The following is a 26,088-nucleotide window of genomic DNA, read 5'->3' on the forward strand; positions in this document are numbered from 1 at the left end:
CCTGCTTCTATGGACTTTCATCAAGGACAATATCCTCTTCCATGAGCAGTATAAATTACAGTAACGTATAGTCACAAGATTTGGACCCAAGACTCTCAAACAATTGTTTTGAATCTGCCACCAGCCTGTTATTGCTCTTGGGTGAGTTACTAATCTTCTCAATGCTACAGCTGTTATTAATAAACAAACAATCTATAATAATGCACTTTAATTAATTTAATGGATAAATCTTGTTTATGCTTGTCGGTTCCACCTTTGTCTTTGGCAACAGATTTCAGCTCCTCAGGTCCCTTTCCTCAGTGTTTCTGGCTGCCTGGCAGCTTTTCCTCCACCTTCCCACAAGCTCGCTGCTCCCTGCTCATGAGCAGCTTCAGAAGAGGCACGAGCCCCAGCCTGTACCTGTGTCCCGCTGCCCTGTGGGGCCGGCACCCCAAAACAGCCCCGCTTGCACCCTCCTCATAGCCCCATGTGTGCTGCATGTCCCCGCATCCCCTTCCCATCCCCTGCAAGCTGCCGACACCAGCAGGACGCCCCCAGCACCCTTCCACCTCCCTGCCCTCTCTGCTTCTGCCACATTTCGGGTCTCAGCTGAGCCGTTTTCCTTCTCCCATCCTGACGTCTCAACTTCTTGCTCTGCACCTCTGCTCCTGTTTAAGGCTCTGTTACCGAATCTGGCAAAACATGGGGGGGGTTCGGCCTGCTCTCTGTGCCCAGGTGTGGGCATCACCGCATCTCAAAGCACCTCGGCTTTCCTCTGCACGTGCTTCAACTTCTACCTCCCTCTCCCCCCGACCAACGACGGAGGTTTCTGATCCGCTCATCACACCCTGCCTGTTGCGCTGCTGCTCTCTGTACCTCGTACCGCAGAGCATGTCACGTCCTGTATCATTTAGCTCCGCCAAGCACTGCGCGCCCACAAAAGACACGGTACAAAATCAAGCTGTATTGCATTACACTGCGTCCTGAAGGCCCGCGCTGCTAACGCTTACACCGCTAGCTGGGAATCACCTGAGCTCGGCAGTTCACGTACTTGACAGCTACAACTGTCCTTCGCAGCTCCAGATTACACTAAAACGTGTTTTGTTGTAGCGCCTGCACTGCCAGGCTCGTTGGCCCCTTCCCCTCTTCAGAAAGCAGTTGCAGTTTGCCATTTCCTGACCTTAGCACGACTAGCGGAGCCAAACGGCCCTGCCAAACAAAGCAGGGCTGATTCTGTATTTTGAAAACGTCCTGACCTGGAAAATCCCCAATATGGAGCTCCACTCGACCTAGATTTTAGTGGTCGCTAATTGAACAGTTTTGAAGTAACTGTGCCATAAAGCAGCCCCAGGGTTAGAACAGATGCATTCAATTAATTACAGCTGGGGAGATTCAGTCAAAATCGCAGGAAGATGAGGAGCCTTAAAGGTCCAGTAGCAGGAGCGCCCCGACCCCAGCACCCCCGGGTGCGCTCAGCGGGGCCAGCCTGGGGCCGGTGGCGCCGGGGGGCTGCCCAGGCTGCAGGGCTCCCTGCGGTGACCGCCCAGGTTTCTGTTCCCAGACAGAAAGCATTAGGAAGGAATACACCCCAAACAACCACACCGGACCTGCTCGCCTCCTATCGGCCCTACTAAAGCGGTGTTTCAGTAACTCACGCTGCAGCCCGCAGGGGTGTGCTCGGTACAGCAGCTCTCGGCCTCGGAGCTCTGCAGAGGATGGAAAGAACCCACAAAGGGCAGCTATGGGAAAGCAAGGCCGTCACCAGGACTCACACGCTGGCTGCGGAAGGGGCTATACCTCTGCCAGAAATTTTTTAGGATGTCTTGAAAACGGTCTGAAAAACACTACTATCCAAGGTGGGGCCTGGAAGGCCTTTGGATATGCTGATGCCCTGAGCTGTCCACCTCTGCTCGCTGCCTCAGCCTGGAACAAACGAGTAACCCGGCTCCCCTGATAACGCCTGTTCCCTGCTGCACAGTGAGAGGACTTAGCAAGTGCAAAGCACTGAGTTATTCCTAGAAAGGCTTCGAATACACAAAGTAGATGGTGATAGGAGCTTGAGTACCCTTGTGCCCAGCCCTCACACCACATAAGGGACACGGATACCGCCCTGCACTGCTCTTGGTGCTCGACACCGAGGTTGGCACCCCAGGGACCCTCCAGGGGCACCCCGCTTCCCTCCCCAGCCCGCATAAGATGCTGCTGTAACAACACGAGCTGCGCGTTGTCAGCCCCACGTCTTGCACAGTTCAGCATTTGACAAAAAGCAGTATTTAGCTAGAAGTGGGTGCATGAGCCAGGGAGCCCTAGGACAGGACTTTCCCTCTGGAGCTGGGGGAAGCTGTGAGCCTGCGACACCTTGGCGTCTGCTAGGGTGCGGAGAGAGCACCCTGCTTGCACAACGGATGGCACAGCCCCTGCCCCTCCCAAACCTCATCCACCTTCGCTCTCTTTGTCTTTTTTCATCCCCCTCCAAGCTGTCCGGATCCCAGCTGATGAGCCCAGCGGGGAACCAGCACATGAGCATTGTCATCCCGGCATGATCCTTCCTCGTCTCTGCCTCGGCTGATAGCACATTCAGAACCTAATTGTTATCTCCGCAGAGCAACTCCATTATTCAGCCTGACACTGCCCCCCCTTCAGCTGTTTGTTGCACTGATGTTATATTAATGAGGCCTGCAAATAAATGAATAGGAGATCAGAGTGCCGCTTGTTCACAAGAAAACTGATTTTTATTTATTTATTGCTAAGACCACAGACTGCGTCGAAGTCTTATGCTGTTAAAGGGACGCTGTTGGTGATGGCAAGGCCTCACGGTGAGATGGGGCAAAAAAAAGGGCTGCGTGCAGCCTGCTGCCCACTTGCTTTTATGACTATTAAAGTGTGATCTCTTCTTGCTAGTTACGCGTCACCCAAAGGCGCTGGACCTGGGAGTAAAGCCCTTGACCTTCAGCTTCAGAGGAAGAGTGAAAGTGGCCAGATGAAGCAAAAGGAGTGGAAAACAGCCCGTTTTAAATGCTCTTTTCGCGTGAGTCATGCAGGGTGTTTGTAACACAGGCACTCATATGAGAAAGCACTGCTCTCCAGTCTAAGATTTTAAAGCCAGCGCCGGCGGAGCGGAGGCAGCGTGCCAGCAGCTCCGGCTTGAACCTGAGTGATGGCCCTGCCAGAAGTGTGCTCCCCGCGGGCCTTTCTGTGCAGCAAGGGGCACTGCAAACGGCACCTGAAGAACTCAAGGAACTCCAATACCCATTAAAAGCACCCAGCAGCAACGAAGGCTGTAACAGTCTCACGGTCTCCACTTTTCTGAAGGGACAGCGGAATGAGAGAGATGTTGACTTCTGCTGTTGAAGGGTTCGGGATTAGGAATATCAACCTTGCAGGGTTTCTGCTGAGGCTTTCCCATTTTCTATACACCTGGCTACTCAGGAATTTTGCAAAACTCTCCAAGACAGACTCTCCTCAGCAACATCCTCCGTCTCGCGCATCCAACCCTGAGACAACACAGCAAGCCTCCGTGCCTTTCTCCCATAAAAACAAGGTGAATGCCTTCCTCCCAGGGGGTCAGAGCATGAGCTGCTCTGACAGACCTGGTGTAGAAACCAGTCTGAGCTGTGAGGAAGCTTCCCCACATGAAGGGGCCCTGGCTGAGCTGGTGCACACGCGTGTGCTGAGTCCTGCTGCTTCCCTGCCAGCTGTTCTTCAGCCAGGGACATCAGTGCAACAGGCCACTTGGACACAACATCATGCTACACCTGCACCTCCTGCAGAACGGACACACGCTCAGGGCAAGGGAGACTATTTTGTTAATGAAGCTGATTAAGTGAGAAACAAAAATCTTCTTCCATTCCCACCTGGTAGGAGTGTCACTTCTAATAGTAACGTTAACAGACCACGAGCAGTTTTATTGGTAGAAGTGCTCCTGGGAGACTCAGCGGTCTGAACGGAAACATCAGAAACATCAGCTACAGACTAATTAGCTCCCTAGTTTAATTAGCATTCCTGCACCGGTCCGCAGCGGTCACCCTACCACCGGCAGCATCGCGGCGAGTGAGAGCTGCATGGCGGGGCAGCGGCTGCAAACCCTGCTCACACCCAAGGTGACTTCGCAGGAAGCAATGGAGCATTTTTGTTCCCCACCCTTCAGCTCCGGACGGGCAGTGGGGTGCTGGGGACAGCCCCGAGCCCCCCCGAGATGGGGGCAGAAGGGGCCGGGGGGGGCAGAGCCCAGCGGCGCTCTTACCTCGGTGATGCGCGGGTTGGAGCACTTGACGTTCCTGCTGGACCAGTCGAGCCAGGGCTGGGCGGCTGGGGAGCCGCAGTGGGGCCGCAGCGTGCACTTGGCCTCCCCGCTGCACCACCCGCACTCAAACTTGGGGTCGGCTTTGAGGCAGAGCCCGCAGCTCTCGCGCTGCGCCGCGCACTTGTACAGGTGCACTGCGGGAAGGGAGGACAGCACGCAATGAGTCGCTTCTCCCCACGGGTCATTTTTTGAGCTTTAGTCTGGGGGCTTCCAGCAGTTCTCCCACTGTTGTGGTGCGGGAGCTGCTCTTGCCCAACGTGGGGTCGCCCAGGACCACCACGTCCCTCCCTCCCAGCCCTCGTGGTGCCGCGGGGACGAGCCCAAGCACCGTTACCTTTCAGGTCCTCCGGGTTGTCGATGACAAAGTTCCCGTTCCACACCACAGCAAAGTCCACGGCCAAGTTGCTTATGTCCATCCCGTCATAGAGGTACTGGGGAAGAAACCAGAGTGAGATGCCTGCGGGGATGCTACCAGGAAACGCAGATTTTTTAACAAGCAGTGATTATTCTCTGCATCATGCGCTGACGTCTGAACCACCACCACCACTTCTACACTTCAGCTCTAGGGTCCTGCTTTGGCTTCCTCCTCCTCACCGGGAAGAGATAATTAAATCAGATCTAGTCCCTGTGAGAGGCGATAGATTAATTATTCCACTCGCAGTGGCTGCTCTTGTCACTCAGTCTCTAGCTTATCAATACAGCCCCTCCAGATAATCACACCGCAAGGACTGCTGCCTTCAGGCTAACTCCTTATACAGTCACCATGCACCCTAGTGTGACTGGGAGCTCGAAAATCATGCTGCACAGCTTTGGCTGATGAAATAGGCATCAGCTGAGAAAAAGTAGGTGGTGCAGAGAGGGCCTTGCCATGTCTTTGGATCAGTCGAGTCTATGACAGCACTGACGTGAATTATTCACCTTCTCGTGGACATCCGGGGGCTGCAGAGAGAAGCTGGATGCTTCATGTGAATTCCCAGAGTGTTTTGAAATTCCCATCATTGCCATTAGCACCAATGAGGCCTCGTCCAGATGCTCTCTTTAAGTCAATCAAGAGCTGCTAAAAAATCTTTAAAAAGTGAGCGCTGCCATCATCTTTGGGATGAGGGAACGATGATTAAATGAAAGCAGACTGCTCAGAGGTTGTCTCCGTGCAACAGGTGCCCTGTTTTAACTTGCTTTCGGTCACAGGGATTTACCTTGCCTGGGTTTTACTAAGTTGGTATGAAACCAGATCTTCTGTTCGGCTGATGGAGCCGTGAGAGCAGAATTGCTCTTAAATTCTCTGTCTACCACTTCCTTTTAGCCTAACAGGAATAAAAGCGCTTCCCTAATGTTTATAAATTGCTTTAGATAGGAGAAGTACTACACAGTATTAATACATTTATTAGCCAGCAAGCTGCAAGGCCCAAAGACAGCCAGTGATGGATAAATATCCAGTGAAACTTTTAAAAATTCAAAACTTGATTAACAATTTAAGTCCATCTGCACTGAATACTAAAGCAGCCCCTGAAGTTCCTCGCTCTACTGCCTGAAACAAACCGAGCACACCCTGCCTGACCCCGGGCCCCTCCGAAAGCCCCCAAGGAGGCCGAGGACGTGGCTCCCCCCAGCCCTGCCGCCAGCAGACGTGTGCTGGGTGCTGCACCGATGCGTGCTGTGCCCGGGAGGGTGGCTTTGGGCAGAGGGAAGCTGCCTTTGGCCATACATGATCCCTGGGTAAAATCCTGCCCGGTCCATTTGCAGGGCTCAGCCCCATCCTGTACAAGCTCAGGCCGAGCTGCCTTCCCCTGCCTGCTTCTTCAGCAGCATCCCTCCGGAAATTTCCTTCCCTCTGCTGCGTTCTCTCCCCTGGCACTTTTCCTTCCCCCTCCCTCCCCGCACCATGCGGCGGTTCAGCATTTCTGTATTCATCAAGCCACCGTGACCTGGAATTTGACAGCTCCCCGATAAGGGGTCTGCGATTCTCGTTATCACTCCCACGTGAATTAGCTCGCCTTGACACCTTGGTGCGTTCCCTCCTCCTCCCTTCCCCTCGATGACCCCCACAGTTGGGCAAGGAAGCACCAGATACGGGGCCAGCACCACAAAAACACCCACGGCGGCTCCCACCTGCACCTGGGGCCAGCTTAACCCCAGGACTTTTCGCTCCTTCCTTCCCCTTCCCTCCCCGCTGCTGAGCCCACCTCCCTCGCAGCAGCCTGTTTTGGGAAGGCGCCGCGTGGGGAGGAGGGGAGGCTGCTTCAGCTAAAAAAGAAACACGACGGGAGGCAGCCCCATGCTCCAGAGCTGCTGGCGGCTCCTGAGCAGCCCCAGCCCCATCCCCACGCTGTCCCCAGGCACCCAGCAGCACCCCGAGCCCCAGGCACCCTCACCGAGCTGTTCTGGCACTGCACGCTGGAGCTGTTGAAGCGCAGGGCGGGCACGCGGTGGATCACGCCCTGGATGCTCAGCACGCACTCGTAGCCGCGCTGCCCGGACTGGGGCTGGGGCAGGTTTCTGGCTTTCAGCGTGATGGGCTTCACCTCTCCCACCGGGATCAGGATCTCCTCCGTGGGGAAGAGCTGGGGGCAGTCCTGGGGGCAAGAGAAGACAGCGGGAGGTCACGGCGGGGATGGGACATCCACGGCTCCAACCACAGCTCCAACCACGTCTCAGCCCGCCGTGAGCCGGCCGATGCCCCGAGCACACCTTCGGCACGCAGGGCAGGCAGTTCGTGGTGTGCCCACGCAGCTGCAGGCTCCGTGCGGAAACGCAGAACCCCAAGGTTCGCAGAACCCCAAGGCTCCCCTGCTGGGGAGCGGTGCTGAGCTTTGAAGTGTACAAAATACCATGAAACTGGAAGCAGTCTGTTAAATTTTCCATTTAAAACCACGTGAAAATATTTCAAACGTCCGCGTGGTTGCAATAAAGGAACAAAGAGAAGAGCAAAATGCTGCTGCCTCCAAGACTCTGTATTTGTTGTACGGAAAGCGTGGAAGTGGTTGGTCTTGGGCTCTTAAACAGCTAAGCACGGTAACTAAAGCAGTAAGCAGGGAAGCATTATTTGTTTCCACTTCTGCCACTATCTGGCCAAAATAATGCAATTGTAAATTAATAGCAAGCTTAACGTTGGCTACCAACACTGTTATTGCAGTAGCTCGAGACTTCTTTATAGAAGATGCTGTACGCAAGTGAAACTGTCCCTACAAATGTCACTGCACAGATGAGCACATCACCAGCTCCACACAAGCCAGGAGCATTCGATGGATGTCTGAATGATAATCTGAGAGGAACCACATAAAAAACCCATCAGTGCGTGGTAACTATATGACATCTCTCCCAATAGCTCTCAACATCCCAAGCATTATCTCCTCACAGCACATTGGGAGATGCCGGTTTTCCTCACTTCATATACCAGGAACTGCAACAGCACAGACACAGGCTCTGGCCATCAGAAGTATTTACATTCCATTTAGCTCTAATTTGCTTTGATCTAATGGAAATAGGTACCTAAGTACCTGTAAGTAGCTGACAATAAGTGATTAATCCCAAGGTAAAGTAGAAGTTTTAGAGGGAAAAAAAAAACGGACTGTTTCCCTTTGCTCTGCCAAATTCCATACTGGCACCCCAAGCCCTTTGCCACCCAGCCTAGAAATTAAACTAAGTCATGCGGATGGAGAGGTGAGGAGAGCTGTCCTCCGGGCTCCAGCTCGGGCTAGGAGCGTGTCCAGGGAGGAAATCCCCCAGGGAGGAAATCCCGTCTCGCTAAGGGCCAGCAGGCAGCCGAGCTGCACTCCCAGGCTATGGGATGTTGTTTCGCTACTGGCTCCGGCGAGCTGTAAATGAGAACCAGATGCTGCCCAAGTTTAGAGGAGCCAGTAGCTTAAGCTGCTGCCTCATAAACCTTTTTAGTGGCACTTTTCCTTATATATTTTTTATTTTATTTCTAGCAGGGACTTTCACGGATTAACAGCCAAGAGTGGTTTTTAGCTCCAGCAGCCAGGAAGCTGGCCGTGCTGGGAAGGAAAGAGCAGCCCTTCTCTGCAGTGATGCAGGTCCGCAGGCTGGATGGGAACGCCACCCGAAGCTCAACTCTCGGGTCCCCACAGATCGCAGTACCAGGGGCTCAAATCCCAGCTCAGCCTTCGCATCGCTCCCAGCAAGCTGCTGAGATCCCGGGTGTTTTCCATCCAGCTGCGAGCTGTGCCGGGCTGTCTTTGCACACACGTTACACACTGCACACCTATCCCAGCTTCTGCTCGAGACCTGGCTGCACGTAGGGCTTGGCCACAGAGCAGCACCCGCGGAGACACGGCTGCAGGGCACAGCGGTCCCAGTTCCTTGGCAAGCCCGTGTCTGGGAGGAGAGGCACCCCGCAGCGCCGGGATCCTTCAGCACACGATGATTAAAACCCAGCAGTCTCCAGCCATCTCACCAGTGGGAGAAGCTCAGCGCACAGTCCTGAAAATAATGAATATGTTCTGGACCATTATCCTTCCTGGCCACCGTCATTCGTGAGATGACTGCTAAGGAAATGCTTCTTCCCGTAGAGAACGGGAGAGGACTTGCATTTCCAAATCTGTCCTGTAACGCTGAAAATGCTGGTAGCAAAAATTGTCCTACCATCAACAGAGATGAGGAGGACATAACAGTTTTTCTTTTTTCTTTTCTTTTCTTTTTTTTTTTTTTTCCCTCTTTGAGCAGTGCTTTCAGTGGGAGAAAAATGTCACATCGGGATTCTGGTGCAGAGACGGGCTGCCAGCCTGCGAGCGCAGCCCCTCCTCGCTGCCTGACAGCTCCAGTGATCACACTAATAAGGGACATACATTTTGGGATGGAGGGGGATGCAGGAAGATGCCCTCCTAGCGAAAGCACAGGCACTTGTGGGGAGCCGCACTGCTGCTGGCAGTTGCTGCTGAATTTATCAGATGAGTGAGTGAAGCCACCAAGCCTGCAGGGGCCGGGGGGGCGCGGGGCTTGCTCTGACACTGCGTGCATTACAGAAAGCACTGCTGCGGGCCCTCTCTTCCCTATTTGTGCCATTTCCAATCCAGGCTCATTGCTCAGTTTTCAGTTACTTTTTTTTCCTCCCCAGTTGCTGCTGCAGCAGCAATGTACACGCATTCATGCCCACACAGGCTTTTATATGGTGCATGCATGTTTGCAAGTGGATAGAGAGGTGCCCAGCTGCAGGTGCCTCTGCAGCAGCACCTTGTTCCCACACCGCACGCAGGCTCTGGAAAGGTTCCCCCATGCAGGTAAACCACGAGCCCTTCCCCTCGCTTGTTCAGCACCAGTCTGGTTGCTCCGTCCTGCACTCCCCACTCCGTGCCAGGACGGGCTGAGAGTCCAGAGAATGCAGAACAAAAGGGAGAACTCCAGCCAGCTGAATATGCAATTTGCTCCATAATCAGTTTACTTTGTTTTTAATTCATGAGAAGTAAATCCTGCAGCGAGTTAGAAAGGCCATTATTACCTCCTCTTGCTAAATAAACACACACTGAATTCTCTCATTATCCTTCTTGACTTCTGTAAACCAGAATAAACACAAATCAGAAGATCTGCTGAAGAAAGACAAGACTGACGCACGAGTGGCACAGACTCTCAGGGAATATTCCGGGTATGAAGCATCATTGCGCAGAGTTTACAAAGACATTTTATGCTTCTACAACACTTTTTAGTCTCAAAAATTCCAAGGTCTATAAATACCTTAAACACCAGAGATAAGCATCTGTCCCTGGAGCAGAACAGAGCACCCATGGTTATTATTTGTGTTTAACAGAGCAGTTTTAGTAGGTCAAACCTCCTTGCTCTTACTTGGAAAAAAACTGCGTAGAAATAGCAGGCATTTCTTTCGACTAAGGGATTTAGACCAAATAGAAGACAATACAACATTTTTCTATTTTTCACCAAAACCAAAAACCCTTTACAAGCGTTAACTAGCTGCTCACATTTTAAAGCTCTAAACATAAGCGAATTTGGCACATGAACGTAAACCCTTGGCTCAGCATTGTGTTCCCAATGACATGAATTACGAACCCCATCACTCAGGCAAACACATTATTCTTCATTTACGCTAGTGGAAAGGAGAGCAGACCTTGCTCCTCAGGAACCAAACGTGCAAAGAAAGTCAACTGAAGCAGGACTTTTCTCACCAGTAAATTCTCAACAACCGACTGCTTGTCCCGTGCTTTGCACCGTACCCTGTGCCTTGGCCTGTCAGTTACGAAGTCCTGTGATATTTACAGCGAAGCAGGGCACAGACACCTGCAGAGCCAATTTCTTGCCCATCAGCAGCTCTCTGTGCAGCAGAGGTGAGGATCAGAGCTGGTCCCTGGGCATGGATGGGGCACTCCGGGGACAGCTTCGCATGTCCCCGAGGAGCATCTTCCTGCATGGCTCCGTTCCCCTCTGAAGAGCAGACACTGGGGGTTTCTACTCCATAAAGCTACTGAGCAAAAAAAAAAATGCTGCTAATAAGCTCAACCCAATCTTTTCAGAGCAGTTAACCTTGCTGCAGTTGGACTTCTTGTTACTATCGATAATGTCTCAGACAAACATCTCTGCAGAAGCTAGATATGACCCAGTCAAGTCATTCACTGACTTTGGTGGACTTAGAGGTGGTCCTTGGTTGCTTCTTACACACCAAAGATCCCATTCAGGCATTCAAAATGGGGATTGTAGGAACAGATATGAGGAACGTTTGATTTGTTTTATTTCTTTCAAGGTGCATCAGGCTGCACTCAGCATCAAAGGGCATAGCCAGGTGCAAAGATATTGCCCTAAAAGCAGCAATAATTTAAACCCAAACTCCAAGGAGTCAGGACAAAACTGAAATCTGGTTCTGCACTTAACTTCCAGAATCTGAAACGCTCCATTCCCCCGATTCAGCACCTCACATGTGGAAATGGCATTATCCACACGCAGTGGACATCAAAGAGGGAAGGGATCCCACATTCTGGGAAACTAATAGGATTTATTTGGTTCTAGCTCTCCACTGGGATGGGTATAAGGATATATTTGTGTCTACATTCCTCTTCATCTTGGTTTTGTACACTTACAGAGACACGTCATACAGCCATAAGCCACACGCACTCACAGGCACCCCCCAGACCCATTAAAATGACATTACAGGCCTGAGCTGGGGCTGTGCGAGGCTCAGAGGGCCCCGTGTTTCACCTGGGGGACTGAAGCTTTGCAACAGAAGACAATCAGCACTACGCACGCATGAGGCCCCATTTTGGAGAGGCTTTGCTTGTGTGGGTGCAAGCTAGCCTCAGGGCTACACCTTCCCATTGCTCTTTGGATAGCAGAGTCCAAGCACACAACTTCCGTGGACAAAAGAAGCCTCAGGCCACCTGAAAAAGGCTGAGAAAATAGAGTTGCTGGTGCCAGAGCTCACTGATGGCTTCCCAGGCCAGCCTCTACCCCCGTGGCAAGGCACCAGCCACCTTCAGAGCCGGGCCCCTGGGCCACCGCCTCCGCTGCCGAGCCCTGCCCTGAGGACAGGGCAGACAGAGACAGAAAGCTCCTCTCCATTGTATTTGTGTGGAACATGGGGCAGAAAGCAGCAGTTAGCTCAGTCGGTACAGCCAGAGGACTGCAAGAAGCGTGTGGCTCATCAAGGGCTTGCTTCCCCCAGGGCCCAGCAAAGGGGCTGAGGCTTCGTGCGCTTTTCTCTTCCCAAGGCAGACAACCCCAGGGAGCATCAAAGGGATTCAGTTACATGTCCGAGTCCCGTTGGGACACAAATTCTGATGGGTCAGGAGTAAAAGAGAACATCCAATTACACAAGAACAAGCTGAGGGGATGGGCCGGGCCGGGCGGACCAGCAGGAGCCCAGCTCCACCACAGCCTGTGGCTGGGGCACGGCTCTGCGACTCCACATACAGACCTGCTGCTGCAGAGGGACCCATGCTGATAAGCACAAACGTTTTTCCAATACATCAGGCCGTGACACAATGAGGGCATTGTGATCTGAATTATTTTAGGAGAGGAAACTCTTTATGAGGCGTTTGTTTGATGTCTTGTGTTAGCCAGAGTGAAATGCCCATAATAAAGGCATTAGGATTGCATTGTGTACACAAGTGACAATTCATTTACCTCAAATAAGCAAACAAATTAGTTTTTAGTGGCTGGCTTTGCCTGTGCTCAGAGGTGTAGAGAAGTCACGATGAGCAGCGGAGCATCTGTATCATTATGGGTAGCCTTTATCAAAAACAGTCACCAGAAGGGTGCTGCATTAACACCTAACGGCCCCGCGAACTCAAACAAACTCTAAAGGACGAAGATGACAAAGTCCTTTGGAGCCCTGTGATCCCATCAGGAACCGGCAGGGGTACTGTGTCTCCTCCACTCGCTGCCCTGTGATCTCAGTAAGTCCTGTGTGTTCCTGGGAGCAGAACGGAGGCGATGGAATTGCCCTACTTTGCCAGAGACTTGTCAAACACTTTTAATATCCTGGGGTTGAAGACCTATAAAAATGAGAACTCCAAATGTAAAGCCTGGGAAGACAGTAAAGCTTTGAGTGTAAAGGAAAAAAAAAAAACCCCACACCCCTTGGAGAAGCCAAAGCAAAGGTTTTTGCTTTCCCTTGTTATCTTAAAAGGAAGTTTCTTGGCTTTGAACTGGACTGGGGAAGCTTTTGGTTTGTCCCCAGGGTGGATGCTTCTCCTCGGGCGTTTGTACCCTCGCTGCATGAGGCAGTTCTTCAAGGTGCCACGTCTGTGCCTCTTCTCGTCCCCGCTGGAGGTGGCACGAGGCCAGCAGAGCTCACGGTTACGCTGCCTGTCCTGCCCATCCCTCTGCTCCTGCAGACCCCGTCCTATACACGTGCAGCTCATTAACGTGCCTTGCCTTGTCTCTGTGCCTCCTGGCAGCACATTAACCAGAAAGACCTGGGGGCTGGTTAAGTTCCAAGTTTACCTTTGGTTTAGCAGCAGCCCCAGAGCTTGCGGCACTTCTTTTCAGTGGTTTTTACCCCGCTGCCCGATCTCTCCTGCTGCTCTCATCTGGCCCTTCCTTATCCCCATTACCCACTGACAGGTGTTTGTCTTCATGCTGGCTGATCCTTCTCTCCTACCTTTTCCTAATATTGGAATATCCCCACTGCTACCTTTCCCACTTCCCAAGACACTCAGGATTTTCAAAGCACCTTTTCCTTGCTGCTTTGGGGCCTGCCCAAGGTGGTGGTGATCCTGTATAACAAGTGACCCTGCAGGTGCCACAGAGAGGTGTGCAGGGGCAGGAAGGACAGAGAGCAAAGACCAGGACCCTACCAGCACTGGGGGCTGTATCTGCCCAATGTCTGGAGAAACTAAAGCAGAGCGCAGTGCAGCTTTGCCCAAGTTTACTACTGCTGATTTACTGCTGGAAGCAATCAGACAAGGTGCAAATACCCCAAATCAAGGGGTTTTGGTTAACTTTGATCAGGAATTTGTGCTAACAAACTCTTTTCCTTCATGGATCCCTCCACCCCAGGTCATACTGAAGAGATCTGGCAGAGCTGTTAATGGGCTTTGCCTCCTTCCAACTGTTAAAAGCGTTTTTGGAATGGAGCCCCACACCTTTTATGAACTGCTAAGAGAGATGGCCCCTGGTCCACAGTGCTGGAACCCAAAGCAATTCTCCTTTCCAAAGTCTGGGGCTATTCACATCTGTAATTCCCTTCTTAATCAGTTTACAGTCAGGTTCCACCCATAAATTTCAGACCTGCCAACACAACCCAGTGCAGAAGGCACCAGGAGTCCCACCAGGAGCTCTGCACCACTCGTTGCTTGCCGTTGGGCAAATCCCTGCATGCTTTGTATATAACGTGGAGTCTCTGAGACCCCGAAGGAAAGCACTACAGCAATTACAGTATGAATTACAGCTCTTACTGAATCCAAGCATACCCACATATCAAAGGGGGGATCAGCTTTGGCATTCAGGTTGGGACACATCGCTTTTGCTAGACCAACACTTTCTTGCTACGTTCCTGCTGCATCTGCACATCCAGGCGCCAGCCCGGAGACGAGTGCAGGAACAAGCCTCAACCCATGGAAAGTCAAAAAACCTCATATAAACATTGCTTTTGTTAATTGTGCCACAGGAAAAGCAAAGAATAAAGATCTAGGAAGTGCTGGAACCATGGTCTGGTACCTCAGAGATGTTGATCCGGCCCTCCTGGAAGGAGCAGGTGGTGGGGTCGTGGGTGCACAGGTTGCGGTACTTGCACCAGTGGCAGCGGAAAGCACTGTTCACACAAGAGAGGCACCTGGGGGGGAGAAAAGACGGGTTATGGAGGAGGTTATTGGGTCGGGAGGCCAACTGCAAGGGGTTGGCCTAGCCAGAGTCCCTGCTCAGGGTCCCTCACAGGAAAATAGCCTCTTTGGATGGAGTTTGGTACAACAAAAGTAACAAACAGCGGCACAGTCTTGGGTCTGGGAAAACAAACACTCAGAAGAGAGTATTTAAACAACCACACAATTAATTCGGTAATAAAATACAAGCTTGGATTTACTGCACATCGTTGCATTGTGTAAAATAAAACACAGCAGTGCACAGACACCAGGCTTGATCTTTAGCTTTGGTAAAATCTGGAAAACAAAGCAAGCCTGGCAAAAATTGGATCAGCTATTTTACAAGTCAGGAATGCTTAAAGTCAGTGGTAACACTTCTGCTGGCCTCAGAGCACAAAGTGTCCAGCAAGCACTTTTGACTCACGTTGGAAGAAATTAACTGTTTATGAAATGTGTTTGAAAGAATGCAGACCCTCCTCAGACCCGGGGGTTCCCAGCCCAGGATGCGTGGTATGATCTCGGTGGTATTTTCCTTCTGACGCAGTCATAGTGACTTTAATAGTTAAGGAAGCTTATTCTAATCACACAAATCTGGGGAAGACCATCAGGTGCTGCAAACTTATTTAATTACTCATTTATTTGACCCATTTCTGTCTGTTCCAGCCTCCCTCACCTGGCCTTCAGCCTCTTGTCTGGTGCCGATGGAGCTCCCTGCTTCCCTCAGACCTGCTGGCAGGAGCAGCAGAGGACCTCTTCCACTGCTGAGGCCAAGGGGTTGCTTTGGCACCTCTCTGCCGTGTGGTTTTCTGGCTACTGCTTTCAGCTCTGCTCTGCCCCAGCTCCCTGCAGGCTCCTGAGTTCCCCAGGACTGCCAGAAGGTCAGCACCTTTGGTCTTTCTTGATTCTGCTTTCTTAAGGACCACTGTCTCTGCTTTGCTTCAGAATGGGGGGTGTGTGTCCCCACTGCATCTATTCCTTCTCTTGTTAAAATGGACTGAAAAGAGAAGCCATCACCCAGGCCCCTGACCCGCCTGCAGCTCCCTGGGCACACAAATTCATGCCCTGAGAGCTGACCCACCTCCGGTGGGCTCACCACACCTGGATCCAGCATAGGGTGGTCAGCAGAACCTGTCTGCAAAACCAGCACCTACCTGCCCATCCACAAACCCCTCCTGCCCTTCTGAGCCCCCTGCAAATGCCCATGGGTGCATGCTCCATGCACTACAACCCCTTCACATGCTCCTGTGCTGCTGCAGACCCACAGCTCTTCTACTGCTTGCTCTCCGGGTGCTCTGCCTGTTGCAATGAGGACTTTCAGGATCAATAGGTCTCTCCCCGATGCTAGCTGAGCCCCGTATTCCTTTCTGCTTCTCACATGTTGTGATTCATTCCTGCAAGGCTGCCTCATGCCCTTGTTGAACTCGCTGATAATGAGTGCAGCATGATGTAAGCGCTACAGAATTTACAACCGTGTTAGCACTTTATCTCCAAACACGAGCTTTGAGAAAGGCATGGTCAGATGGAGCCAAACGACGGGACGGAAGACACATTGCCCCTCCTGATCCGAACACCCACTCTGAGGAGAAAATAGGGGTCACCACAAAGTCACCCCTCAAGCAAATCCAGGCAGACGAGAACCCAGGGGAACCATGGACAGGACCACAAGTGCTCGCGGTGGAGCAGGAGCTGGTGCTGTGAAACCTGGCTGAGGGACAAGGGAGCACAGAGCTGTGTGGAGCTGGTAACACGGCAGGAGGCAGGGACCACGGGGCGGTGGGTACAGACCGCTGGAGAGACAATATGTAGGGAACAGAGGACCGTCAGGGCTCCTCTCAACCTGGTGCCTCTGCTGTGTGCGGTGGCTCAAAAAATAAAAAAAAAAAAATAAGAAAAATTGAATGCATGCCTAGAAAAACTCTGGGCTAGCCAAGATCATCAGAGCACACAGCCCTCTTCCAAGTGCAGCAGGGAGGGCCCCATAGCTTGAGGCTTCAAATCCAGCACAGAAAGGCTGAGTGACGCCGTGCTGGCACTTCTCGGCTCCTACCAGGCAGCTTGGGCAGCAAATCCTGCTCCCAAAATGGAGCTGAGAGCTGACCCCTGCAGCGGGAGACGTCACCCAGCCCTGCAGGGACAGCCGTTCGCTACCCAGCTTGTGCCAGGTCCTGCCCGTGTTTCATGTGGGTGCTCTGGGACTTGTTTTGTTTCCAGAGAGAAGTCTGCAAACGCTTCAGATGCATAACACAACTGCGCGGCCAGCCAGCTCGGCCAGCAGACAAGGCAGGGGGCTCCTGCCCCCAGCCCCGGGGGGCTTCCAGCCCCGACCCCGCCGCCGTGCTGGGACCGCGTGCTGCCCACCTCCCCAGCCCTGCTCTGCCTTCTCCCACCGAGACGCATCCACGTTCACAGTTGCAGGATGGAGCAGCTTGGGGGCACCAGCAGGTTAAGGTTTTGCCAGGCTCGTTCAGCCTGCGCCTCGCCAGGCCCGGGGAGCTGCGGCCGCTCGGAGGGGCGCACCGAGGGCAGGGAGCGGTGGGCTCGCCTTCCACGGGGGGCACAGAGCACCCACAGGGCTGCCGGCTGAGAAAACGGCCCAAAGACCCCCTCCTGCAGGGAGCTTCCCCCCCCCAGAGTGTCCCAGGAGAGGCTCTGGGGCTTCCAAGGAGGAACAGCCCCGGGGGGCTGGCGGGGGGGAGCACACTCACAGCTGGTGGGCGCTGCAGTTGTAGAACTTGAACTCGGTGCTGACGAATGTCCGGCCCGTCTCCCGCGACTTCAGCTGCAGCACCACGCCGAACCAGTCTGCGGGGCAGAACAGAGGCAGTCAGCACCCCAGGTGTAACGGGGGGAGCAGCGGTGGGTGCAAGGGGGCTCCCCGGCTGGCCAGGGTGCTGAGCCCTCAGTACAGGGCAGGAGGTGCCGCCAGGCTGCTCCTCCAGCACCCCGGTGCTGAGCATCCCCCATCCAGACCCCCCCGAGCACCCCAGGACCCAGGGGCTGCCCATCTGCAGCAGCCCCTCCAGGCCCGATCGGCCCTGGTGGCAAAACCCATGGGAGGCACCGGGGCCAAGCACAACCCCAGGTCACAGCTGAAACGAGCTCGGGATCGCATCCCCTTCCTACAGGATTTCTGTCTCCAGGACAAAAACACACTACTTCAGTCTAGCCCAAGACTAGAATAGGAACTAATTGTGGAAGTGAGGCCATTAGCGGCTCTTTTAGGAGCCTCCTCCCTGGGTTAATTAAGAGCAGATTGCTCTTCCAGAGCTGCCACGGTAAGTCTGCAACAGCCCTGCTACCGCTGCGGCTCTTGGCCCCAGTGTTCACCAGTTCTGAGGCTCCCTATAATGTCTTAGAAACACAGAGATATCAGCAGGGATGCACTGCCGACACCTGGAAGGATGCCAAGGAGAAAATGAGTTTTAAGCAAGTAGCATTTTGTTTATGGGAAGTGAAAATAAGACAGCGGTGACATTAGTGAAGAAACAACCCAAATATGGGGACTAAAAAATAGAAATATGCCTCCACCTACTGTGGGTGCTTCCCCCGACTTGGGGAGGGCTCCTGCTGCTTGGGTCTGCCCTGTGTGGCCACCAGCCCCTGCCCTCTGCAGAGCCCCCCCCCAGCCTCCTGCAGCCCCAGGTCCTGTTGGCAGCTGTGGGAGGGTGCAAGGACAGGGAATGCACATACTGCTGCCTGCCCGTCTCTTAAGGACGGGCACATGCAGGTCCCCGGGGCCAGTGGTCTTTCACAGAGTGATGAGTTTCTCCGTCAGCATCCCCAAAGGGTCAGCTCTACCCAGCAGATATTCCCAGCCACGCTTTCTGGTGGCACAGGCGCTCCCACCCAGAAGCAGACACTCACCTTGATCCACGGGTATGGCAGGAACGTCTTTCGCTGCTGGCGACACGCAGACGACGCGGCTGCCCGAAACCTGCCCCTCCACCTCCGTCAGGTTCCCGAAGAGGCAGGTGACCCCGGCGGCCAGGTCCGGAGCATCGCTCACCAGCAGGCTGAGCTGGAGCCACAGGGGAGAGGCGGAGGGGAACAAACCAGGGAACAAAACAGCCAGCCACTGGTTAGCAGGAGAGCTGCCCCGGTGTCCTTCGTGCCCTCAGTACCCACTGCTTTCCCACTGAATGCTGCTGCCCTTAAATCACCCATCCACACACAAAGTGGCCAACTGCCTTTCACTGGGGGAAGAAGAAAGCAGGTTTACGTGTGCACAAACACCTTGCTGAGCCTTCGGTTACTGGAGTTTAGGAGAGGTGGCAACGGCAGCTTTTTGGCCTCCACTCGCTCTGCAGAACCATCGCCGCCCTCGAGGCCTGCAGCAGAAGCACCGACTGCAGCACAATCGGAGCAGCCCCAGCACGTGCAGCAGCAGCAGAAACCTCCGGAGCCGCCAGCACCAAGCCTGGCCACGGGCACGCAGCGGCCCCGGGGGCTCGCGGGACGGGGCTGCAGCTGCCGCAGCGCCTGTCCATGGGCACGGCGTGCGGGTGCTTGGGGGGCTCGAAGGGAAACAGCTGGGATGCTTCGGAGAGCCAGGGCTTGGCACAGCTCACAGATGGGCTGCTTGGGAAACAAAGCCTTTCCTTTCAACGGTTAATGAAACCGGACCGAGAGAAATGCGAGCTGGGGCCCGAGGGGAAGGGGAATTTGTCTCTGTGATCCCTACCCCCTGGCTCGCCCCCTGGCTCAGACTCCGCTCTCCTTACCAGTCCCCTGCAAGCCTGACTTCATGGGAAAACAGTTGTGCTTTTGGGAAGGGAGAAAGACTGGAGAACGGACTGCCCGCTGCGAACCCGAGACCCGACGGCTCCCTCCCCCCGAGCACCGACCTACCGGGAGGCTGTGCTGGGACACGGAGATGCTGCTGGGCTGCACGGTGATGCTCATGCACTGGCCGATGCTGTCGGCAAAGCGGTACGGCTCAGCGGCTCGCTCGCAGCTGTCCCGCGGGGAGCACCTGGCACACACGGGCACACGTCAGCACACGGAGCCCCCGGGGAAGGCGTCCAACAGCACCAGGGCTACGGCTGGCCTTAGACAGCAGAGCCCCAGCCATGTAAGCATGAGCAGGGCCAGGGGCAATGCTCTACACCAGGACCAGGCACAGACTCTCCGGGTTAGGACCAAAGTGCACACAAATATTCTGTGCTCGGGCCAGTCCTCCGTACACCTCATTCCTGCAAGCCATAAATTCCTAAGCTGCACAGAAACTAAAACTTAAAGCAACAACAGGCAGCACACCAAGAGGATGCCTCGTTCCAATTAAACCAAAACCACATAGCTCATTAATTGTCTTTTCCTGGTGCTGGAGAGTGCAGCAGTGCCAGAACCTGGGATTTCCTCTCCTGTGGCTGCGCGCAGTTCCCTGGCCAGCTGTCCTGCCTCAGCCTCCCACCTCTGTCCCATTCCTACCCTCGGGAATGCAACCCTCTGGGCACACCAAGGGGACCAGGACTGCTCCTCGCAGCTGGTTATCCCTATTCCTGTATGGCAGGTGTCCTCAGAGTGAACTGAAATTTTGAGGCAGAATCAGGTAAGATGTGAAAAACAAGTCCAGTGTGAGAACAAGAAGGTGAAGCAGGGCAGAAGCAGTTACTAAATGAAGGGAATGACAGCACAGCCAGGGCTCGGGCTGCAGTTATAACTGCTGAAGGGAAAATGCGCCTAAGTTAATTACAGTGGGTAGATGAGTGCCCACCGGGAAACCAGGGAAGAATTATTAATGTTTTGAGACAGATATCAGACAATGCAGCACCGCACTGGGATCCCTCAGGGATTTTCTATTTCATGTAATTTAGGGAAAACCTTGTTCTTCAAAACCTGCTCCCCGGCAGGAGGTGACATATTGGCCTTTTGATGTTAATGGTGTTAATAAACTATCAGCAAACTTTATCACTTTTCGCTCAGTGATGATCCTGGACCCTAGTTAAAATCAAGGTGCAAAGGTCAGAGGATCCAGATGCTGTCACCAGACCCGCGTGCCACCGGCCAGCTCCTCTCTGACAGCTCTCCGAGTGCATTCGCTACTTAACGAGGTGCTGCTATTTAACGAGGTGCTGCCGTCAGACTGCTTGTTTCCCTGCTTCCCTTCGCAGAGGCCTGGGCAGCCTCAAAGACACGCAGGCATCAGCCGAAACGCCTCCTGCCCACGCAGAGCCCGAGTTTCTCCACTCTGCATCTCTCTGCGAGCAGCTGGTGGGCGCCTCGCAAAATCAGGGCTTGCAGCGCCCAAAATCAGGGCTCGCAGCGCCGAGAGGGTGGGCTGTTGTTCCCCCTGCAGGACTGTTGGCTTTTGGTTAAGAACAGTGAAGTTTATGCCTTCCCTTACAAACCCCAGCGTGACAGCCAGCAAACACTGCTGCTGTTCTTCTCTTCCTCTCACCCCTCCTTATTTTTTGGAGCGTAATGGAGCTAAATATGAACGCTGCCAACGGAAGACTTATTGAGGTTTAAGTGAATCTGTAAGATAGCTTTAAAGTGAGCTCTTGACTGGAGCCTTTATCTCATTGACTCGCCGGAATGGCTCTTTTTTATCATACTATTTATGGCAACAGCCCTAACAGAGATAAATAGGTCTGTAGACAATAACAGACTTGCAGAGAGCAGCATATGGAAGAGCCTTGCAGGTTTCAAATCCCACTGGGCTGAAGAGACTCTTTAACAACCTCCTAGAGGCCTCTGCTTGCTCCCAAGGAGCGCTGTTCTAGCAGCAGGAAGAACAAGCGATCCCTCGCCCGCACAGAGAGGAGGAACGCGCGAAGGCAGCGAAGCCCCGGCGCTGCAGTGGGGACAAGCCGGGCTGCTGCTAGAGGCTCTGCTGGGAGAGCAAAGGAGTTTTGCAGAAGGACAAGCACCTGTCCCTCCCTGGTGGTTTAGCACCTTCTAAAGCACCCCGTGTCCGGGGTTCCTCAAAACCCAGTGCAATGCACGCGCTGCTCATGGCCACCACGGCACCGAGCTCCTCTTTCAGGGTGAGTGGCAGCGGTGTGAGCGCCCAGCCCATCCCCACCGGTCCCTGTACACCATCAGAGCTGCCCAAGCAGCCAGCACCACAAATGTGGCCGATTCCTGCTTGCTCTTACTGGTTTAATCCTCGCAGGTAGCTCGTTCAGGAGCATCACTACTCTTAAATTCTAAGCGTGCACATGCCTGTGCAAGCATCCCACCGTACAGCAAAGCCTTAATCCCTGACTCAGGCTGCTAAGAGACAATAACGCGTAATAGATCACACAGGGAAAGGTTTGTGCAGTCCCAGATAATGAAATGCTCATTCCAGGACAGCTCGGATCCTTTTGCTTTCCCCTTATTACTGGCTGTGTAAAACCTCTCTGGCTGGCTGCAACACACAACCCAACGCCGCCTAGAACAGGGCGCTGCTCCACTCGTTTGTCTCACACTTGTACCTGCTCACACACCCAGTGCTTTACATTACTATTTACAACTCAGAACCTTTTTCTGGCTTCCTCGGTACCTGCACACCCACGCTCTCAGCAAAGCCTCTGCAGCTGCAGATGGGGGTGCCCGGGCTCAGCGGGAGCTGCTGCAGGGCTGGGCTCTGCTGAGCTCTTGCAGAGACATCCCGCAGCTGCTGGGGGTCTCGCAGGGCACAGACCCCGAACCCCAGGGAGGCAAATCCCATAATGTGCACTGGGGAGAAACAACAGGATTTCAGCCCCTGATCAAGACTCAATGCTGGTTTTTATCCGTGCTTGCCCAGATGCTGTTGATGGCCACGTTGCTCACAAGGCCATCCCCCCTCCTGCTGTGTCAAGGACCAAACCTCTGCCCTTCTGCTGCTCACCCTCCCACCAGCCCTCAGGAAAAACTGTGAGCATCCCACCCTGACCCGCAGCCTTTCTGCTCGGCCAAGGAGCAGCCAGTCCAGCTGGAAGGGGAAAATGCAAGAATTAGAGGAGAGCTGACAAGTTAAACACGAACACGCCAGCGCTTGGGGCCTCCCAACAAATATGACAGAGGCTTCAGGAAGAGCAAGATAAACTCAATTATTTACAGCTAAAGACAAAGGCTAAAAAATGGTGATTGCTCTAAGGAGGCTGGGAAAGTGCAGACACTTGAAGGGAGGGTTGAGAAATACCATCGGGGAACAAAGCCCTGTTGGAAGATGTCAATGCCTAAATGTCATGGCCAAGGGCAGAGGAAACAGCACTTTTCTCTCCTCTCGACATTGAGGGGTTTCTCCCTGCAAAATTAAGACAACCTTTACGTGCTTCCCAGGTAAAGTGCCCAGCACTGCCACACCACCGATGTGTTCAAACTGCCTCGCCCTGGCACTGAGAAGTATGAAAAACCTGAAAAGCCTCCCTGTTCCAAAGCTGCTGCGGCAGCGAAGGCTTCCCACCGTGCCAGCACATCTGGGGGCTTCGCTATAGGGCTGGACAGGCTCCTCTGAGAGGAAGAATAAAAATGAAGATGCCCAGACACTCCTGGCAGAGGCACCAGGGGCCACTCCGTGTGTGCCCCCAGCCCAGGGAAAGCCAGGGCATAGGAAGGATGCTCAGCACCACGAGGGTTTTCCTGCATCCCTTTGAGCGCGGCACCAACCCTGCAAACCAAACAGGCCCTGGTGGGTGCTGGGAGCCAGTTTGCACCCCAAAGCACGCAGGTCCCTAATCCAGGCCGGATTTTGCACAAGAGCCTGCCTTTTTCCTCTCTCACCCTCCAACACCTGCTGCTCAGGCATGTGGCCAAGTGTTATTGTGCGGGTCCCTGAACTCTGCCTCTGCCTCCGCCCCGATTTCCATGCAGCTCAGGGGGCTGCTCTGCACGCTGGCATGGGGCCGGAGGGATTTCTATTCCTCTCCTCCTCCAGCATCCTCCGGGCTCGCCCCTCCTCCCCGCATCGGCGTTTGCCTGGTGGTCCCCTTCCGCTGTAGGAAGTGATCCTTCTTATGGCAGGGGAAAGAAAGAACACAGACACCTCCTGAATGCAGAGCGCGTTTCCTGCAGCTCCCCTGAAAGCACCAGCCCTCAGCCCGCGGGGCCTGGTGGCGTGCAGTAGTGCTGCCAGCCCCGAGCCCTGCTGCCCCGGCCGGGTCTGCCCCAACGGGGACGTCTGCAGCAGATGCTCTCTGACCTTGCCGTGCTGAATTTAAACATCTCTTCCAGCTATGTTTAATAGGGCTCGGCGCTCTGTTCCACTGCTGTAAGCTCACTGAAAGCAAAGCCCTGCTCATCTAAGCAAGCCTCCTGTTGCCTCTCAACATCTCCCATTAATCAGGAGGGATTGGCGGCTTGAGCAGCCAGGATGAACGTGCAAAATGTGAGGGCTCTGCTCCCCCAGGCTTTAATTCTGCTTTTCTGTGGTGTCCCGTGGCCCCCTCCCTGTGTGCTGTGCGCAATCCACCTCTCCCCAAGAGAGGATTTGTCTTCCTCTACCTCTTCACGGGAGCTCAGGGATTTTCAGTGGCATTCACACTGCAATGCAGGAAACGTCCAGGGAAGGGAAGAATGGATTCGAGGGACTTCAACCTACTTCGCTTTTTGCAAAGACTGTGGGGGGGGCTCTTGGGGGTTCTGAAAGCTGCTTTTACCTTCGCCGCCACCGGCGCAGATGTGGCAGCGGAGGCCGGACTTACATGTGGTGGAGCGTGCACCAGCCGCAGTGGGGGTCTCCTGAGCTCAGGCACTCCCCGCAGGTCGTGTACTGCTCGCAGGACTCCACGGGCACCCGGGACACCTGCAAGGGAGAAGCACAGCCTCAGCGCGTCTGTCAGCACGGCGGGCAGGCGGAACCAGGAGCGGCTTCTCCTGGGGGAGCCTGGTTCAAGCAACACAAAAGCGAGTCACAAACGTTGAATTAATTCTCACACCTGTGCAGAAGTCGGCCAACAATAGGAGTCGGCATGGACTGAGGCACAAAGCCGTCTCCTGCAGGTGGCCGCAGGAGGAAGCCGAGGTGCCGGGAGCGCACAGCCAGCACCAACCCACCGAGCGCCCTCCCCGTGCCCACGCAGCAGAGTAGCGTGGCTGTGAATTCACAGGAGCCCAAGTTAACATTCAGTGCTCGTGCAAAAAGCTGTGGGGCCACGGCTTTATGTATCGTGAATTAAGAAGACCCTATATAATTCAGAAATAAAACCCAATAGCAAAACCGGTCTGCTGCTTTGGGATCCCTTAAACTGGTGCACGCATAATGGTTTCACAGAAAATGAAGGGAAATGGAAAGGCAAAATTGAAGGAAAAGGAGTCCCTGCTGTTAGGGATGGAAGCGAGCAGAAGCAGCGGCTTCGTTTGCTTTAAAGAGAGGGCAGAAAGCCTGCCTGCTCAGGCAGGTCCGAGCACACGGCATGCTCCCACGGGTGCTCACCTCTCCCAGGGTCCCGGGGGGGTCCCAGCCCTGCCACCCACCCGCAGCCGCCCCGTCCGTCACCGCAGCGCCCGGCGGGCAGCAGCTGGGGTGCGGGGTGAAAGGAGCAGTGTGCGCCAGACAAAGGCCACTTTCACGCCAAGTGCTGTTGACACAGTGAGAACCCAGTTCCTCTCTAAACACAACACCAATGGGGCTGCTATTCTTCTTGTTTCCTGAGCCCTACTTAACAGCTTTGCCTGAAACAGAACTCGGGCGGGGGTTTAGGGTTTTTAGCGGAGCCGGAGTCTGTGGGATGCGTGCGGGGTAAGCGAGCAGCGGGTGGGCGAGAGGCAGAGCTGGGTGGGATGTGCACGCATTTAGCCCCGGCTGGCTGCACAAAGAGCTTCAGAAACAGAGAAACGCGGGGTGAAGGAGCGACACGGAGGTGTAAGGCCAGAAGGAAGCTCTCCCCGTGCTGCTGGGGCAGAGCCGCGGCTGCATCCCCTCTGGGGAGGCTCTGACCTCCTGCAAGGATGGGCAGCTCCGTTTTAGCCCTCTCCTGCGTCTCACCAGGCGTTCGACCTATTTCTGACCTTGTCTCATTCTGCACGCGCAATTCACATCAGTCAACACCGCCGTCAACATCACAGTGTTCCACTAAGCCGGTGTCCACGGGACACCCTCCGGAGGGGGACTTCTCCCCCTGCGCACACAGCAGGCATCTCCCCAGGTGCCTGTGAAAGGCACGCTGAGTTTACAGCGGCACGAGCAGACACTTGGTGAGGTTTCTTCCATCTGGGCACGCAAAGCCCCTCACATGCACCATGTCGGTGTGGGGGCAGCTCACCCCCAGCAGCAGCGGCTCCCCCAGGGCGCCCAGCACCCAACCTGCCCGTGGGAGCCAGCGCGGCTCTAAGCAGCCCCTGTGGGAGCCACCAGTGGCTGCAGGATACCCCAAGGAAGGTCAAAAGGTTTTGCTTAAAATCCGTCCAGCTCCTTGCAGGGCTCCTCTCGCCGATCCCAAACCCATGGGGCGTTGCTGATCCTCTCCTCCTACCCGTGGGGTGAGGCTCTGCAGGATCCGTCCCTGCCATTTGTATGCAGCTCAGGGCTGCTTTCGTGTTTGTGAGGAGCTGTGTGCTCTCGCGGCGCTCTATAAATAACGGAGGATTTGAATTATACGAATAACAGTTTGTTGCAGATCATTTTATGTTATGCAGTTG

The 26,088-nt window shown here is 54.2% G+C and overlaps 1 protein-coding gene across 6 annotated transcripts in view; it reads right to left on the reverse strand.

Moving 5' to 3' along the window:
* PLXNA2 (plexin A2) overlaps positions 1-26,088 on the reverse strand; it is a 451,101-nt gene that overhangs the window by 40,558 nt on the left and 384,455 nt on the right. For 5 of the 6 annotated variants that reach the window (XM_066983022.1, XM_066983021.1, XM_066983023.1 and 2 more), the window contains 8 exons: positions 24,153-24,253; positions 19,390-19,513; positions 18,406-18,559; positions 17,247-17,343; positions 14,402-14,516; positions 6,655-6,855; positions 4,617-4,713; positions 4,223-4,416 (listed from right to left, as the gene is read on the reverse strand). In XM_066983022.1, coding sequence (XP_066839123.1) covers positions 4,223-4,416; positions 4,617-4,713; positions 6,655-6,855; positions 14,402-14,516; positions 17,247-17,343; positions 18,406-18,559; positions 19,390-19,513; positions 24,153-24,253 — 1,083 coding nt within the window. Of the gene's footprint in view, positions 1-4,222; positions 4,417-4,616; positions 4,714-6,654; positions 6,856-6,910; positions 12,736-14,401; positions 14,517-17,246; positions 17,344-18,405; positions 18,560-19,389; positions 19,514-24,152; positions 24,254-26,088 lie in introns of those variants that run through there. The other variant, XM_066983025.1, reaches the window with a different exon arrangement.

This window comes from Anser cygnoides, chromosome 25, assembly GCF_040182565.1.
Source record: "Anser cygnoides isolate HZ-2024a breed goose chromosome 25, Taihu_goose_T2T_genome, whole genome shotgun sequence".
In the NCBI taxonomy this organism is placed as follows: Eukaryota; Metazoa; Chordata; class Aves; order Anseriformes; family Anatidae; genus Anser; species Anser cygnoides.